This window comes from Leucopleurus acutus, assembly GCF_964270905.1.
Source record: "Leucopleurus acutus genome assembly, chromosome: 1".
Lineage (NCBI taxonomy): Eukaryota > Metazoa > Chordata > Mammalia > Artiodactyla > Delphinidae > Leucopleurus > Leucopleurus acutus.
In genome coordinates, this window is record NC_139142.1 from 159,715,991 (window position 1) to 159,733,914 (window position 17,924).

Genomic DNA, 17,924 nt, shown 5'->3' on the forward strand with positions numbered 1-17,924 from the left:
GAATTGGTGTTCTCTCCTGGCTAAAACTAGTATACAAGCAGTTAACAGAAACCAGACAAACTTAATTATCATGAGGATTGTTTCAGCAAGTTGCTTAGATACTTATTTCCTGGGTAAAGGTGGATTATGCCATGTAAGGCAATCAGTATGAGCAAGGAGACTTTATTGGGTAAATGTCCATTCATTTGTTAGGCTGGTGAGGAATACAGAAACACTGTACTAAGAGATCACATGACTGAACCACTGGACAGCACAGGATCCTCAATCACCACAGAACATGCACAAAGAAAACCAGAGCAGGTGTGGCCGAACAGCAGTGTGTGGGAAAGACCCAGGCACTGACATATTCCAGTTTCCATAGCAATGATAATAGAGACTGGGCAGGAACAGTACACCAGCCTGCATCTGAGTGCTCAGAAAAAAAATGGGCAGGAGGCAGAGAATAAACTCTGAGCCAGAGAAAACCAAAGCCAAACAGATTTCTATTTCCAGGGAATTTGGTCATGTATCAAAGACTGACACCTTTCTGGCATGGAAATGGCACTCAAAAACTGGTAGTTCTGAGTTACATTTTGATAAATGGGTGTATTTAACACATATACACAGATGCAATGAAAAGGTCTCCACATTCTAAATAACAGTCACATTCACCAACATTATGCCGTAGAAATGAAAATGGAGAGAGCTGTCTCACAAGAGCTTTAAACAATTCCAATAAAGAACTGATCAACAGGGGGGTTGAAGCATAGTCTGTGAGCCTTGGTGGAGATACCAAGCAACACCACACTCTGAAGAGAAGCCTGCAGGTAAACACTTGAGAATGAGACACCTAAAACTTAAATGAAATCTGGGCTCTGAATGATCATAAGAAATATTTTCAATGTCACTCTTTATCAAAGACAACATGAATTATATTAAGATATTTGTGCCTATTATCAAATGGTAAAATGGAAATATTCATACATAAACATTATGAATATAAATTGTTTGGAAAGAGTGATTTAGCAAAATGTATCAAAAATCTTTTTTATATGCTCATATCCTAGCTAAACGTCTGAGAACAATAAAATGGTCAAATAAATGATGGAACAGGCATGAGAAAATATTAGAAATTAGTTTTTTTAAATATTTAATGACACGGGAAAATGCTCAGAGTAGAATTTTGAATGAAAGGCGAGCACAAAACTATATGCAGTATGATCCCAATTGGGCAAACATAGAAAGAAACAAAGGGTTTCTTCCAGGATGAATGGAAATGCACCCAAATAATGTGAATAGCAAGCTTTCTCTGGGATGGAAGTTTTCTTCTTTGTATAGTATTTCTTCTTTGTACTCTTCACCATCTTCCAAAATTTCTAAATATGTTTATAATACTTTCCCCCAGTAATAAAGTAATTTTTTAAATTAATTAAAAAAAAAACTCAGAGTTGCAGAAAATGGTAAAGAATCTCTATTCTATATCTAGCCATCGGACAGGGGAATCAACAGAACTATGAAGAAAGCCACTTTAGGTTTTTCTTGAGAAAGGGCGATATGAAACATTCAACTCACACTGTGTTTTAAACTAACAGTAGGGACCACAAAACCAATCTCAACAAATACTGAAGAAGAGAAACAGGTAACACTGATGGGGTGCTTGTTGTGTACCAGGCCCTGCGCTCAGTGCTATGTGTGGAGTATGGCACTCAGTCGTCACAGCAGGATTATGAAGTAGGGCATCATGGTGCTTTTACAGTTGAGAAAATAGGGAGGAGAGAGAGGACGATGGAATTAGATGGTTATCAATGTTTTTAGTAATTACATTCCTCTTCTCCTTGACCATTCAGAGCCTTGGTTCTGAAGAGATTAGTGCCCAAAATTCCTCAAGGAGAACTAAAATTTTAGGCTGGAGAAATAGGCAGAATACCATAGTCTAACTAGGCTTATGTGCTACTCAAGGGACAGGAGTCATACCATTCTGGACTGACAGACAGACATTAAGAGTGTTCAAAGCTCTTGAGAAAGCAGAAAGTTAAGCCTGGTCTATTTATAGAGAATAGTGGCCCAGACTTCAGAAGCTCTAACGTTCTCTCCAAAACACTTCTAGTTCTACCTCTGGCCCTCACCACGGCTTTCTTAACTCCTCACACCACTATAGCCTTACTTACACTAAACTTCTTTTCGCCTCTTCTCTCACATCCCATGGTATTTAATAGTTTGATATGCACAAATTACAAGGTTACCACGGTTTCTAACTTGTCCTAAGTGCTCTTCCACATGTACCTTAAAAACAAAATACTTTATAATGCCAAATTCAAGTTGGATACTTAACAGATTAACCAATGTTGCTATTAGCTCAAGCAAGGGAATTAAGCCACATCCTGCCGGGGTCCAACAAATCTGAGACATAGCAAACATACTTTTTAAGACTCAAGTCAGCAAAAAAAGTATAGATCAGAACCTTCTGATGTAACATACATGTCAAAATTAATCCTACCAGCCAGCCCTCCCCAACCCTCGCCTTGCGGTTCTTCTAGGCCCAGAAATTTGGCATCTGAAAGCCACCAGAGAACCCTCAGTTGATGCCGGAACTACTCTGTCATTAATCCAGACCAGGGGAGATAAACAAGCATGCATATGCTTTTCTGGATTGACAAACAACAAAATTAAGAGGCATCTTTAGTGATTTCTCCTTCCCTTATCAGGTAGGAGAGTTGCACTGTGAAATGTTTCTGAAACAGAATACATTAAGCTAGAAAGGCTTTCCCGTTGATACAGAGCCCAAGCTGCCCAAATAACAAAGCCATGCATGCTATACCTCAGACCCATCTGCATTGAAGTGGTCCAGTGCCTGTTTTCGGATTTCTCCCTTGATGGAACCATCCAGACGCTGTAAAAATAAACCATAAGAAAATCATAAGGTAGGAAGATCAGCTACACTCAAAATAGAACACCAGACTTGTAACCTTCATCACTCCAACACCCACTGAGTAAAAATAACCGGAACACACTGGCAAAGTGCTGTCCAGGGGCTGTGCTTCAGCAGCACACCCAACTTTGCCCCAAGCTCTCCGGTTACAAACTCAAGGTCAGAAGCTTCTGATTCTAAGGGCCATCTAGGTTTATCCAAGGATCAGAATGGCCACCAGGACATAAGGAGAAAGGTGGCAACCCAAGCTGTGCTTAGAGGCTTTGTCTGCTTCTACATCTGTGCGTACCAAAGAGATTAGGAAATAGTACCACTGGTCACCTCATAATTAGCTCCTGCAGGAAAATGGTGCTCCTTAGCTACATGGCTAAAAGTTGCCCTGTTATTAAGTGCTCCATAAACCAAAAAATTATTTACATAATTTTGTTTGGAAAACATTTTCCCATAATATTGAAAATGTTAAAATTAAGTGAGTCATATATCCCAGCTTTTCTGAAAATTACACTCTAAAATCAGAGCAAAGTGTTCAAACAGCCAAAATGTATCTTCAAGAGAGCCTCTGGCATTTACTAGCACATACAATTCTTACATTAGACTATATGTCAATTCTAGGTCCAAAACAATGTCACCATAGAGAAACCATATAATATGTAAATACGGAAGAATTCCTACTTGTATGCTATATATAAAGCATTTCTGACTCTTTAAAATCATTTTCACATTACTTCCCCTTAATCACCACTTGAGATAAACTACCTCATTTTACCGAAGGCAAAACTGACCAGGCAGATGTCAGCTGACCAGTGATCAGTGACAGGGGAGGGGTGGAGTCTGTGGAAGGACCTACAGCTCAGCGCTCTGTCCACCAAACCCAGAGCCACCTGATCACAGGTAGAATCACACATGGGAACCCCCTTTCTTCTTTCTGACTACCAACTCTACTGAGAGCCTTGACCCTTGAAAGATAAGTCTAAATGGCAGGTTCACAACCAGTATTTGAAATGAGAAAACCCAAATGCCCTCTTTTCAATATTCTAAGAGAAGACATTAGGCATGACAACCTGAGTAGACACCAGACTACTCATTCCCTAGAGAGAAAAGTAACATATTCTTATTTTACTTGATACCCAAATGATGAGCTAGACCTGAAAGCTCCCAGGGGTCAGATGTACTGAGAGATCACTGACTCTCTGTACTGTGCTATTTTTGGTAACAACCACGGTATTTAACTATATTCTAAGACAACTGCTGAAAGACCACACAAAGTATTGTGGATATAACAACGCCTTTCAGGGTATGCTGAAAGAAAACCTGTTACTGAGTTTTAAAGCTTGGCCTTCTTAGAGAGACTCACTGCCTTCAAGTATCCTCAGTATCAGCATAACTGCATGAGTCCATCCAAAATTAAAGAAAAAGTTCATTTAATGCAAGGCAGGACTTCCCTGGTGGTACAGTGGTTAAGAATCCACCTGCCAATGCAAGGGGACACGGGTTCGAGCCCTGGTCCAGGAAGATCCCACATGCTGCAGAGCAACTAAGCCCGTGTGCCACAACTACTGAGCCTGCACTCTAGAGCCCACAGGCCACAACTACTGAGCCCATGTGCCACAACTACTGAAGCCTGTGCACCTAGAGCCTGTGCTCCGCAACAAGAGAAGCCACTGCAATGAGAGACCTACGCACCGCAACGAAGAGTAGCCCCCGCTCACCGCAACTAGAGAAAGCCTGCGTGCAGCAACAAAGACCCAACATGGCCAAAAATAAAATTAATTAATTTTTTTAAAAAATCAAGGCATTATAAAAATATTAGGCCAAAAGTCAAGGTAAATTGCACACGTCTATAAATAAATCAGAGATAAGTTTCCCATTGTCTAACACATAGAAAAATATTATGCTGAAGAAACTTTTTCCCCCTTATTTTTCTCATCTTACAAGAGATTAATGAATGAAGACAAAAACCCAAAATTATAATTCTGCAAAGTATATTCAGGGACGAGCAAGGTTTCAAGTATACTGTTCTCCTGAGTTCCCCAGCCTCACGGCCAGGGTCAGCTTCCTTTGGGGTGAAATATAAAACACTGTCACCTCTCTTTTTCTTTCTTTCTTAGGATTTGGGCTTCTGTCATCAGGTTCACACTTCCTTCCTTGCTACTTTTACCACAGGCTCAGAGATGTAAGATACCATCTAAGAACACTTCTATCCCCATCCCTCACCCACCAAAAAAGAATAATCTCCCATGATCTTGTTCATTACAGGGTAGCCTAAAGGCATGGAAGTAAAAATTAAGACCCGCCTGGAACCTTAATCTCAATTTGTTTGAAACAAGAAAACTCTTGTTTTCTCCTTTAGGATAATTTAGCAAGCAAAGCATACAACCTAGAGGGAGGGAGGGAGGAAAGGAGGAAGGGAGAGACCCCAAGTACCAAGCATCCTCACCTGGAAAGGATAGTGCTTAATAGTCAGGTACTCAGCCAGGATATCCAACATTCTCACCATCTGAGAGAAGATAAGGACTCTGTTCCCTCTTTCTCGAAGTCTTGTCAACAGTTTATCTAATAGAATCAGCTTCCCACTGCTCCTGATCAAGGACTGAAGATTGAAAAGACATTCTAATCATCATGTTCAAAAGCATACTTCAATTTGCCCTTCCTCTCTAATAAGAGTTCATATTTTTAAAATCATCTTTAAGCTTTTGGAAGACTTCTGCAATCTAGCTGACAAGCAATTCCTAAAATGCTCTTTATCTAGTATCTGTGACAATATACTTTCCAGATTTTTCCTAGCTATTTGACTTTTCTCACCTGTTTTTAAAGCTTCTTTTGATGCTCCTTGAAATTACCAAGGACGAAAAGGAGCATTTTGATAAAAAGCATCTATAGAAACTAAAGTGTCTTTAAGAAAGCAATTACAAACAAGGTAAGCACACACCAGAAGAATCTCCTGTCCATTTTCCCTTTCGTTTTCTTCGGGAGGTTTAATGAGATAACAGTGGTTGCAGCACTTTTTCAGTTCCATCACAATATTAAGGAAACCAGATGTGCTGCCTCTTGTTCCTTTGGCAAGAGCCTTGTAATTTCTAGTCAGAATCCATCTGCAAATTAAGATAATAATGATATTATTAGATTCAAAGAAAGAGAGTTGGGGATACCAGCAGATTATAAAAGGAAATAGTGTTACTGAGGGTGGGAGGCGGTGGGGGGGGGGGCGGTTAAAAAGGCAGGGAGGGATGCTTTATTTTATATCTCCTGCCACCTACCCAGGAACCCTCACACATCTCCAGTCAGATTCAGACCATTAATCATTCTATTGGCTATTTCAACCTGGATGAACACAGGAATATTAAAAGAAAATAATAGCAACAAAATATATATATTCATAGAACATATATTACATATATGTATTTTATATAAACAATGACTGTCACTGAAGCAGTCTTTACTGTAGTATAAAAGTGGAAATTAAGCTGTCTCAAATTAGAATATCAGTTAAATAAATTAGATATACCAAAGATAGAAGCTACAGGGACTTCCCTGGTGGTCCAGCAGTTGAGACTCCACGCTCCCAATGCAGGCGGGCTGGGTTCCATCCCTGGTGAGGGAACTAGATCTTGCATGCCTCAACTAAGAGCCTGCGTGCCACATCTAAAAGATCCCACATGCTGCAACTAAAAGATCCCTCATGCCGCAACTAAGACCCAGCACAGCCAAATAAATACATAAATGTTTAAAAAAAAAAAAAGAAGCTACATATCCATTTAAACTGTTGTAAAAGGGTATTTTACATAATACAGTGTTCATAACGAGTATGTTTTATATCCCAGTTTGAAAATATTAGAACTGCTTTTTTTCTGAGTAGTGAAATTTCTTTACACTTTTAGCAATCACACTTTTAGGAATCCATCTCAAAGAGGAATTCTCAAGGATTCTCACCGTAGCACTATTTATAAAAGTATTTGAAACTATCCAAATGTCCATCACTAGGAGACTAGTTGAATAAACTATGCTACAGATCCACTATTTAGTTGTAAAAAGAAAGGACTGTCTCTATAAACTACTATGGAGTGCTCTCCAGCACAGCCGATTCCCATCACTAAGTGAAAAAAGTAAGGTATAGAAAAATGCATACAGCATGCTACCACTTGCACAAGGAGGCAATAAAAAAAGTTAACATCTGCTTATATTTTAAAAATTAAAAAATAAAGGAAAGATAAACATTAAGATTTTTAAATATAAAAGTAATTATTACCTAAGGAAAAGAGGGACTAGAATGGGGGAGACAAGGATAGAAGCCAGATATCTCTGAACATACCAGGCATGGCAGTTTTGCCTTCGGAACTCTATAAATATTAGAAATAATCATGAACAAAATTAAACAAACCAATCTCTAAAAAAAAAAAAAAAACCACTAAAATGAAGTAAATAAACTATTGTATCCAGTCAGTACCTAACCAAAGAGAAGAAAAACCATCTCAAGTGCTTTAAGCCACTTACCATTTCTAGTGGGAAATACCTTTAAAATCAAACAAAAAAATACTATTTTAAAAAACCTTAACCTGTTTTTGTTCTTCATCTTGCTAGTGGTAATCCTGGCACCATTATTTTAAGACTGTGTGTGTAGTGTGAATTAGGCCGGTGCACTTGAGAAGTCGAATTTTTGGCATGAGCATAAGTTCATTAAGGTCAAATAAAATTTCTGTAGTACTATTTAACTGGACAAAACTCATGATGTATTTTTATCTTTAAAAACAAACAAATTTCCTAACTCTGTCCACTTTAATGACCAGTGAATAATGTCCACTGCAGTTGCAAAGAGCACCCCCAGTGCCGTCTGTGACCTCCAAATATCATTTTCCAATGAAACAGGATGTGAAGCTTTTTGGCTGACTCTAGTTCTGGGGCAGGAAATGAACCAGACGAATCTGAGCATTTTATCATTCCAGAAAGCAAAGAAGCTATCAACTACAACTTGGATTTTGTCAAAAGAACTTGAACAAGCTCCCACTGGCTAAAACTGGGACCATTAGACCATGAGTATAGATAATAACTGCAACAGAATAAAACAGAAATAAATATGTTTATTGATGAGTCAATAATCATACAAAAATATTGAAATCATACCAATAAGTCTCATTGGTCAAACCTTTGAAGGAAGATAGATAATCCATTTTTTTCTTTTGAAAACGTCAAAAATTCAACATGGATGAACCTTGAACACATTATGTTGAGTGAGATAAGTCAGACAGAGATAGACAAGTAACGTATGATATCATGTATATGTGGAATCTAAAACAGCCAAACTGAAAGTAAAATAGTGGTTACCAGGGGGTGGGGAGTGGGGGATAGGACAGATGTTGTTTAAGGGTACAAACCTGGAATGGGTAGTAAATAATCCCTAGAGATCTAATGCACAGTACAGTGAATACAGACAACAACAATGTATTCTATAATCATCAACCTTGCTAAGAGACTAGATTTAACAATCCCAACCACTAAAAAGAAGGGATCATCATGTAATGTGATAGAGGGGCTAATTATCACTACAATGGCCATCAGATTAAAATATATAAATGCATCAGATTAACATGCTACACACCTTAAACTGTACAACATTATATGTCAAATGTACAGTCAGCCATCCGCATCCACAGGTTCCACACCTGCAAATACAGAGAGCCAACTATACTTTGCCATTTTATGTAAGGAACTTAAGGATCCATAGATTTTGGTATCCGAGCGGAGGGCCAGGGGGATCCCTGGAACCAAACCCCTGTAGTTACCAAGGGACAACTGTATTTCAATTTAAAAAAACAGTAAATAGATGAAAAATTTTAAATTCGAAAATCAGAAAGAACCATGCATTTATTCTGTCTTTCCTATATGAACTGTTCCTCATTGATGTGGGGAAGTTTCTTTTTACATAAGTATTCCACCTAATAAACAAAGGAGTAACAAAAGTTGAATATTACCACTTTGTAATCCCTAATGAATTAATGATCTAGGCAATGCTCATCAACATTTGCTAATATCACAAGAAGACAACCTCCTATGATAGACTCTGCATTCTGTGAAATACACAGATTCTGGGTCTAACCAACCTTCTACACTTATCTGTGAATGTAAAGGAAACAATGTGTTCTCAGGAAAATATTAAATGATGCCATGGAGCTGGAATGAGCAAAATCCAGGCTGTGAAAAAAATTTATGGAACACAAACCCAGTTTCTTCACTCAAAAATTTACAAGGACGGAGGGGAAAATGACTTAAAATAAACTTAAGAGATATGTCAACCAATCATAATGTATGGAGCTTACTTAGATCCCAATGCAAACAAGCAAAATGTGTGTGTGTGTGTGTGTGTGTTTGTGTCTAGGACAACCAGGAAAATGTAAACACTCACTGTACATTACAAAAATAGTAAGGAATTTCTGGGGGGGTTTTTAGACATAATAAAAATAGTATTGAAATTATGCTTAACTTTTTTTTAATTGAGGTATAGAACGTCATATTCGTTTCAGATGCATAAAACATGATGAGATATTTGTATACATTGCAGAATGATCACCACAATGTCTAGTTACCATCCATCACCATAAATAGCTACAACTTTTTTTCCCTTGTGATGAGGACTTTTATGATCTACTCTCTTGCAAATTTCAAAAAAAAATGCAATTCAGAATTATTAATTATTGTCACCATGCTGTACATTTCATCCCCGTGACATATATTTCATAGCTGAAGTCTGTAACCTTTTGACTCCCTTCACCCATTTCTCTCACCATCCTCAACCCCTGGCTCTGGCAACCACCAATCTGCTCCATGAGCTTGGGGGGTTTTGGGGGTTTTGGGGTTTTTTTACTTAACTCTTAAGAGTCCTTATTTTTTAGAGATATACAGAAACACTTATGATTTGGACCTGGAATATGTTTCGTATGACCTGGGGGTGGAAATGGGGATGCAAAAGAAGATATAGATGAACTAATATATTTACTGGCCAGGAGTCAGTAAATATAAAAGCTGGATTATGGATACACACCATTCTATTTTTGTATGTATTTGAGATTTCGCACAATAAAAAGATTTTTAAAAATCAAGGCAGAAATAGTTAATCAAGTCCAGGAAGCACAGAGAGTCCCATACAGGATAAATCCAAGGAGAAATATGCCAAGACACATATTAATCAAACTGTCAAAAATTAAATACAAAGAAAACATATTAAAAGCAGCAAGGGAAAAACAACAAATAACACACAAGGGAATCCCCATAAGGTTAACAGCTGATCTTTCAGCAGGAACTCTGCAAGCCAGAAGGGACTGGCAGAACATATTTAAAGTGATGAAGGAGAAAAACCTGCAACCAAGATTACTCTACCCAGCAAGGATCTCATTCAGATTTGATGGAGAAATTAAAACCTTTACAGACAAGCAAAAGGTGAGAGAGTTCAGCACCACCAAACCAGCTTTACAACAAATGCAAAAGGAACTTCTCTAGGCAAGAAACACAAGAGAAGAAAAAGACCTACAATAACAAACCCAAAACAATTAAGAAAATGGGAATAGGAACATACATATTGACAATTACCTTAAATGTAAATGGACTAAATGCTCCCACCAAAAGACACAGATTGGCTGAATAGATAAAAAATAAGACCCATATATATGCTGTCTACAAGAGACCCACTTCAGACCTAGAAACACATACAGACTGAAAGTAAGGGGATGGAAAAAGATATTCCATGCAAATGGAAACCAAAAGAAAGCTGGAGTAGCAATTCTCGTATCAGACAAAATAGACTTTAAAATAAAGAATATTACAAGAGCAAAGAAGGACACTACATAATGATCAAGGGATCGATCCAAGAAGAAGATATAACAATTGTAAATATTTATGCACCCAACATAGGAGCACCTCAATACATAAGGCAAATACTAACAGCCATAAAAGGGGAAATCAACAGTAACACATTCATAGTAGGGGACTTTAACACCCCACTTTCACCCATGGACAGATCATCCAAAATGAAAATAAATAAGGAAACACAAGCTTTAAATGATACATCAAACAAGATGGACTTAATTGATATTTATAGGACATTCCATCCAAAAACAACAGAATACACATTTTTCTCAAGTGCTCATGGAACATTCTCCAGGTTAGATCATATCTTGGGTCACAAATCAAGCCTTGGTAAATTTAAGAAAATTGAAATTGTATCAAGTATCTTTTCCGACCACAATGCTATGAGTCTAGATATCAATTACAGGAAAAGATCTGCAAAAATTACAAACACATGGAGGCTAAACAATACACTACTTAATAACGAAGTGATCACTGAAGAAATCAAAGAGGAAATACAAAAATACCTAGAAACAAATGACAATGGAGACCCGATGACCAAAAACCTATGGGATGCAGCAAAAGCAGTTCTAAGAGGGAAGTTTATAGCAACACAAACCCACCTTAAGAAACAGGAAACATTTCGAATAAACAACCTAACCTTGCACCTAAAGCAATTAGAGAAAGAAGAACAAAAAACCCCCAAAGTTAGCAGAAGGAAAGAAATCATAAAATTCAGATCAGAAATAAACGAAAAAGAAGGAAATGATAGCGAAGATCAATAAAACTAAAAGCTGGTTCCTTGAGAAGATTAACAAAATTGATAAACCATTAGCCAGACTCATCAAGAAAAAAAGGGAGAAGACTCAAATCAATAGAATTAGAAATGAAAAAGGAGAAGTAACAACTGACACTGCAGAAATACAAAAGATCATGAGAGGTTACTACAAGCAACTCTATGCCAATAAAATGGAAAACCTGGAAGAAATGGACAAATTCTTAGAAATGCACAACCTGCCAAGACTGAATCAGGAAGAAATAGAAAATAAGAACAAACCAATCAAAAGCACTGAAATTGAAACTGTGATTAAAAATCTTCCAACAAACAAAAGCCCAGGACCAGATGGCTTCACAGGCAAATTCTATCAAACATTTAGAGAAGAGCTAACACCTATCCTATAGGCCAATATCACTGATGAACATAGATGCAAAAATCCTCAACAAAATACTAGCAAACAGAATCCAACAGCACATTAAAAGGATCATACACCATGATCAAGTGGGGTTTATCCCAGGGATGCAAGGGTTCTTCAATATACGCAAATCAATCAACGTGATACACCATATTAACAAATTGAAGGAGAAAAACCATGTGATCATCTCAACAGATGCAGAGAAAGCTTTCGACAAAATTCAACACCCATTTATGATAAAAACCCTACAGAGAGTAGGCATAGAGGGAACTTTCCTCAACATAATAAAGGCCATATATGACAAACCCACAGCCAACATCGTCCTCAATGGTGAAAAACTGAAAGCATTTCCGCTAAGATCAGGAACAAGACAAGGTTGCCCACTCTCACCACTCTTATTCAACATAGCTTTGGAAGTTTTAGCCACAGCAATCAGAGAAGAAAAGGAAATGAAAGGAATCCAAATCAGAAAAGAAGAAGTAAAGCTGTCACTGTTTGCAGATGCCATGATACTACATACAGAGAATCCTAAAGATGCTACCAGAAAACTACTAGAGCTAATCAATGCATTTGGTAAAGTAGCAGGATACAGAATTAATGCACAGAAATCTCTGGCATTCCTATACACTAATGATGAAAAATCTGAAAGTGAAATCAAGAAAACACTCCCATTTACCATTGCAACAAAAAGAATAAAATATCTCGGAATAAACCTACTTAAGGTGACAAAAGACCTGCATGCAGAAAATTATAAGACACTGATGAAAGAAATTAAAGATGATACAAATAGATGGAGAGATATACCATGTTCTTGGATTGGAAGAATCAACATTGTGAAAATGACTCTACTACCCAAAGCAATCTACAGATTCAATGCAATCCCTATCAAACTACCACTGGCATTTTTCACAGAATTAGAACAAAAAATTTCACAATTTGTATGGAAACACAAAAGACCCCGAATAGCCAGAGCAATCTTGAGAATGAAAAACGGAGCTGGAGGAATCAGGCTCCCTGACTTCAGACTATACTACAAAGCTACAGTAATCAAGACAGTATGGTACTGGCACAGAAACAGAAAGATAGATCAATGCAACAGGATAGAAATCCCAGAGATAAACCCACACACATATGGTCACCTTATCTTTGATAAAGGAGGCAGGAATGTACAGTGGAGAAAGGACAGCCTCTTCAGTAAGTGGTGCTGGGAAAACTGGACAGGTACATGTAAAAGTATAAGTATGGTGTTAGGGAGTGATCTAATACCATAACACCTTACACAAAAATAAGCTCAAAATGGATTAAAGACCTAAATGTAAGGCCAGAAACTATCAATCTCTTAGAGGAAAACATAGGCAGAACACTCTATGACATAAATCACAGCAAGATCCTTTTTGACCCACCTCCTAGAGAAATGGAAATAGAAACAAAAATAAACAAATGGGACCTAATGAAACTTAAAAGCTTTTGCACAGCAAAGGAAACCATAAACAAGACCAAAAGACAACCCTCAGAATGGGAGAAAATATTTGCAAAAGAAGCAACTGACAAAGGATTAATCTCCAAAGTTTACAAGCAGCTCATGCAGCTCAATAACAAAAAAACAAGCAACCCAATCCAAAAATGGGCAGAAGACCTAAACAGACATTTCTCCAAAGAAGATATACAGACTGCCAACAAACACATGAAAGAATGCTCAACATCATTAATCATTAGAGAAATGCAAATCAAAACTACAATGAGATATCATCTCACACCAGTCAGAATGGCCATCATCAAAAAACTAGAAACAATAAATGCTGGACAGGGTGTGGAGAAAAGGGAACACTCTTGCACTGCTGGTGGGAATGTGAATTGGTACAGCCACTATGGAGAACAGTATGGATGTTCCTTAAAAAACTACTAATAGAACTACCATATGACCCAGCAATCCCACTACTGGGCATATACCCTGAGAAAACCAAAATTCAAAAAGAGTCATGTACCAAAATGTTCACTGCAGCTCTATTTACAATAGCCCGGAGATGGAAACAACCTAAGTGTCTATTATCGGATGAATGGATAAAGAAGATGTGGCACATATATACAATGGAATATTACTCAGCCATAAAAAGAAACGAAATTGAGCTATTTGTAATGAGGTGGACAGACCTAGAGTCTGTCATACAGAGTGAAGTCAGAAAGAGAAAGACAAATGCCATATGCTAACACATATATATGGAATTTAAGAAAAAAAAATGTCATGAAGAATCTAGGGATAAGACAGGAATAAAGACACAGACCTACTAGAGAACGGACTTGAGGATATGGGGAGAGGGAAGGGTGAGCTGTGACAAAGAGAGAGAGAGGCATGGACATATATACACTACCAAACGTAAGGTAGGTTGCTAGTGGGAAGCATAGCACAGGGAGATCAGCTCGGTGCTTTGTGACTGCGTGGAGGGGTGAGATAGGGAGGGTGGGAGGGAGGGAGACGCAAGGAGGAAGAGATATGGGATCATATGTATATGTATAACTGATTCACTTTGTTATAAAGCAGAAAGTAACACAGCATTGTAAAGCAATTATACTCCAATAAAGATGTAAAAAAATTTAAAAAATTTTAAAAAATCAAGGCAGTGTTAAGCAAAGAAGTTGGATAGTAATTTTTGAAAATTAAATTCTTGTTTTTATTCAGTTGTATTAATTAATAATTAAGAACAAGTAGGGAGTAAATCGGTACAGCCACTATGGAGAACAGTATGGAGGTTCCTTAAAAAACTAAAAATAGAACTACCATACGACCCAGCAATCCCACTACTGGGCATGTACCCTGAGAAAACCATAATTCAAAAAGAGTCATGTACCACAACATTCATTGCAGCACTATTTATAGTAGCCAGGACATGGAAGCAACCTAAGTGTCCATCGACAGAGGAATAGAAGATGTGGCACATATATACAATCGAATATTACTCGGCCATAAAAAGAAATGAAATTGAGTTATTTGTAGTGAGATGGATGGACCTAGAGACTGTCATACAGAGTGAAGTAAGTCAGAAAGAGAAAAACAAATACCACATGCTAACACATATATATGGAATCTAAAAAGAAAGGGTGGGGGGGTTCTGAAGAACCTAGGGGCAGGACAGGACTAAAGACGCAGACATAGAGAATGGACTTGAGGACACGGGAAGGGGGAAGGGTAAGCTGGGACAAAGTGAGAGTGGCATGGACATATATACACTACCAAAGGTAAAATAGATAGCTAGGGGGAAGCAGCCGCATAGCACAGGGAGATCAGCTCAGTGCTTTGTGACCACCTAGAGGGGTGGGATAGGGAGGGTGGGAGGGAGACGCAAGAGGGAGGGGATACGGGGATGTATGTATACATACAGCTGATTCCCTTTGTTATACAGCAGCAACTAACACAACATTATAAAGCAATTATACTCCAGTAACGATGTTAAAAAAAAAAAAAAGCAAGGAATATCATTAGAAAGATTACCAGACCTCTAACTTTAAAAGACTGTAATTTTCATGACAATACAATTATTTCCAATCATTCCAGGTCCAACTTTAAATCATCAAAACTGAAAGCCCATGACAAGTACCTTATATACCACCCTCTGTCTCAAACCCACCATTTTACCTTTAACATATTATAACCTAAACCAAGTCCATAACCTGCCCATGCCACTTGGAGTGCTAGAAGAAAAGAGTCTTCACCCTTTGGTACAGAGGTGAGTGCTTTTCCTTCTGAACTTCCACACTCCCCTGCATATGCCTCAGTTATAAACAACACTTTGTATTATTTGTCTCTAGTCTGTCTTCTCTACTAAACCACAGGCTTCTGACAGGAACACATTCCATTCACGTTCATATTTCCAGTATCTAGCAAAATGCCTCTCATGTTGCAGAACTTGAAGCAAATGACTGAATGAATGGCAGAGAAGAGAATGAGTAAAACATGCCTGTTTATTAGCAGGGGGATAAGCCTAAGAACATATATTTCAGACCACTAAGATAATGAAAAGTACTGTGCAAATTCTCACCTAAAAAAGAAAGAACAGTAAATCTTCCTCTTTCTGACCATAAATAAATTGCTACTTAAATCTGTCTTGAGGCTTCACTGGAAAAGGCAGTTTATTTGTCGGTTATGTATCTCATGGCTTCCTGGTACTGATCTTTTTTTTTTTTTAATTTATTTATTTATTTCTTATTATTTATTTTTGGCTGCGTTGGGTCTTTGTTGCTGCGCGCAGGCTTCCTCTAGTTGCGGCGAGCTAGCGGGGGATACTCGTTGCAGTAAACGGGCTTCTCATTGCAGTGGCTTCTCTTGCTGTGGAGCACAGGCTCTAGGTGTGCGGGCTTCAGTACTTGTGGCACGTGGGCTGAGTAGTTGTGGCTTGCAGGCTCTAGAGCACAGGCTTAGTAGTTGTGGCGCACGGGCTTAGTTGCTCCGTGGCATGTGGGATCTTCCCAGACCAGGGCTTGAACCCATGTTCCCTGCATTGGCAGGCAGATTTTTAACCACTGCGCCACCAGGGGAGCCCCCTGGTACTGATCTTTTTTTAAAACAAAAAATTTATTTATTTTATTTATTTATTTTTGGCTGCGCTGCTGCGTCTTCACTGCTGCATTTGGTCTTTTTCTAGTTGTGGCGAGCGGGGGCTACTCCTCACTGTGGTGCATGGGTTTCTTATTGCGGTGGCTTCTCTTGCTGTGGAGCACGGGCTCTAGGGTGCACAGGCTTCAGTAGTTGTGGCTCGCAGGGTTAGTTGCTTCACAGCATGTGGGATCTTCCCGGACAGGGATCGAACCCGTGTCCTCTGCATTGGCAGGCGGATTCTTAACCATTGCACCACCAGGGAAGTACCCCTGGTACTGATCCTAATCCCACTCAGGCTTAACCCAGCCAATAACTTACTTGTAATACTGTTTCTGAAGGGCTGACATCTCCACCCTGAGAATCTGTTCCACTTTGGCAGGAAGGGATTTCTCCACATCTTTTTTCACTCTCCGGAGAAGGAAAGGCTCTAGCACCTTATGAAGACTCTGATAGCCATTCTCTCTCCCTTTCCCATGGTCTTCCTCAAAATCTTCCCAGAACTCAAACCTAGAGATGACATAGTATAGTGTTACTTAATTACAAAGAAGAAAAAAAACATTTTTCCAACTAAAATTTCTTTTTTAAGGAACCAAATAGGAAAAAAAATCTGTTAAAAAAAATGAGTCTTCCCTATAAGGAAAAATAAATTTTATCAGTCACTAGCTCTTGAATACAAGAGAGGGGAAAACAAAAAGGCAAGGGAAAACCAACTCAATCAATTCCATCAGTCTACACTAGATAACAGCAGGTTTCCAATTCTGAGACTGGATCTAGAGTTCACAAAATATTTCAGTATATCATGCAAGTAGTATGTAAGTAACATAATAAGTTACTGTGATAAAATGTTAGGCAGAAAAATTAATCATAAGGTATCTTTTAATAAGCTGCAATTTACTGGGAAAACAAAATTCAGAGGTCAAAGAATAATTAGTGGTGATATTACAGCTATCACTAGTCAGAGGTACAAGTTATACAGCTTCCATCAGTAATCCTCACTGCTCATAGATTAAAAAGTTAATGGATTATAATGACAGTAAACAAGTGACAGCCCCCAGACAAGAAGAGCAATATAAGTGATACAACTTAATACTAATAGAACTTGGAGACACAAAATTTATTAATGAATTTTAAAATGTTATCACCCGTAATAATTTTGCCTGAACTCTACAGATAAAAGTTTCTCCTGTTTAAATCTTAATTTAACCATCTTTGGGTCACTAAAGGATTTGTGGCAGAAATCCAGTACGGGACATTATGATCAAATTTCTTTCAAAAATAAAAACTGAAAGAAATTTATTTCATGAGGCTTAGGAAAATATGCTCTGACTTGCTACTAGAAAGCCAGCAAAGCACTTGGAAGAAGTTGTTTAGTTTTGTGTGCAGACTGGAGCCCAGTGGG

The 17,924-nt window shown here is 38.2% G+C and overlaps 1 protein-coding gene across 4 annotated transcripts in view; it reads right to left on the reverse strand.

Moving 5' to 3' along the window:
- The window catches only part of CHD2 (chromodomain helicase DNA binding protein 2), a 127,009-nt gene that overhangs the window by 51,909 nt on the left and 57,176 nt on the right, over nucleotides 1-17,924 (reverse strand). For all 4 annotated transcript variants that reach the window (XM_082835304.1, XM_082835305.1, XM_082835303.1 and 1 more), the window contains 4 exons: nucleotides 16,844-17,032; nucleotides 5,838-6,000; nucleotides 5,346-5,498; nucleotides 2,798-2,869 (listed from right to left, as the gene is read on the reverse strand). In XM_082835304.1, coding sequence (XP_082691430.1) covers nucleotides 2,798-2,869; nucleotides 5,346-5,498; nucleotides 5,838-6,000; nucleotides 16,844-17,032 — 577 coding nt within the window. The remainder of the gene's footprint in view (nucleotides 1-2,797; nucleotides 2,870-5,345; nucleotides 5,499-5,837; nucleotides 6,001-16,843; nucleotides 17,033-17,924) is intronic.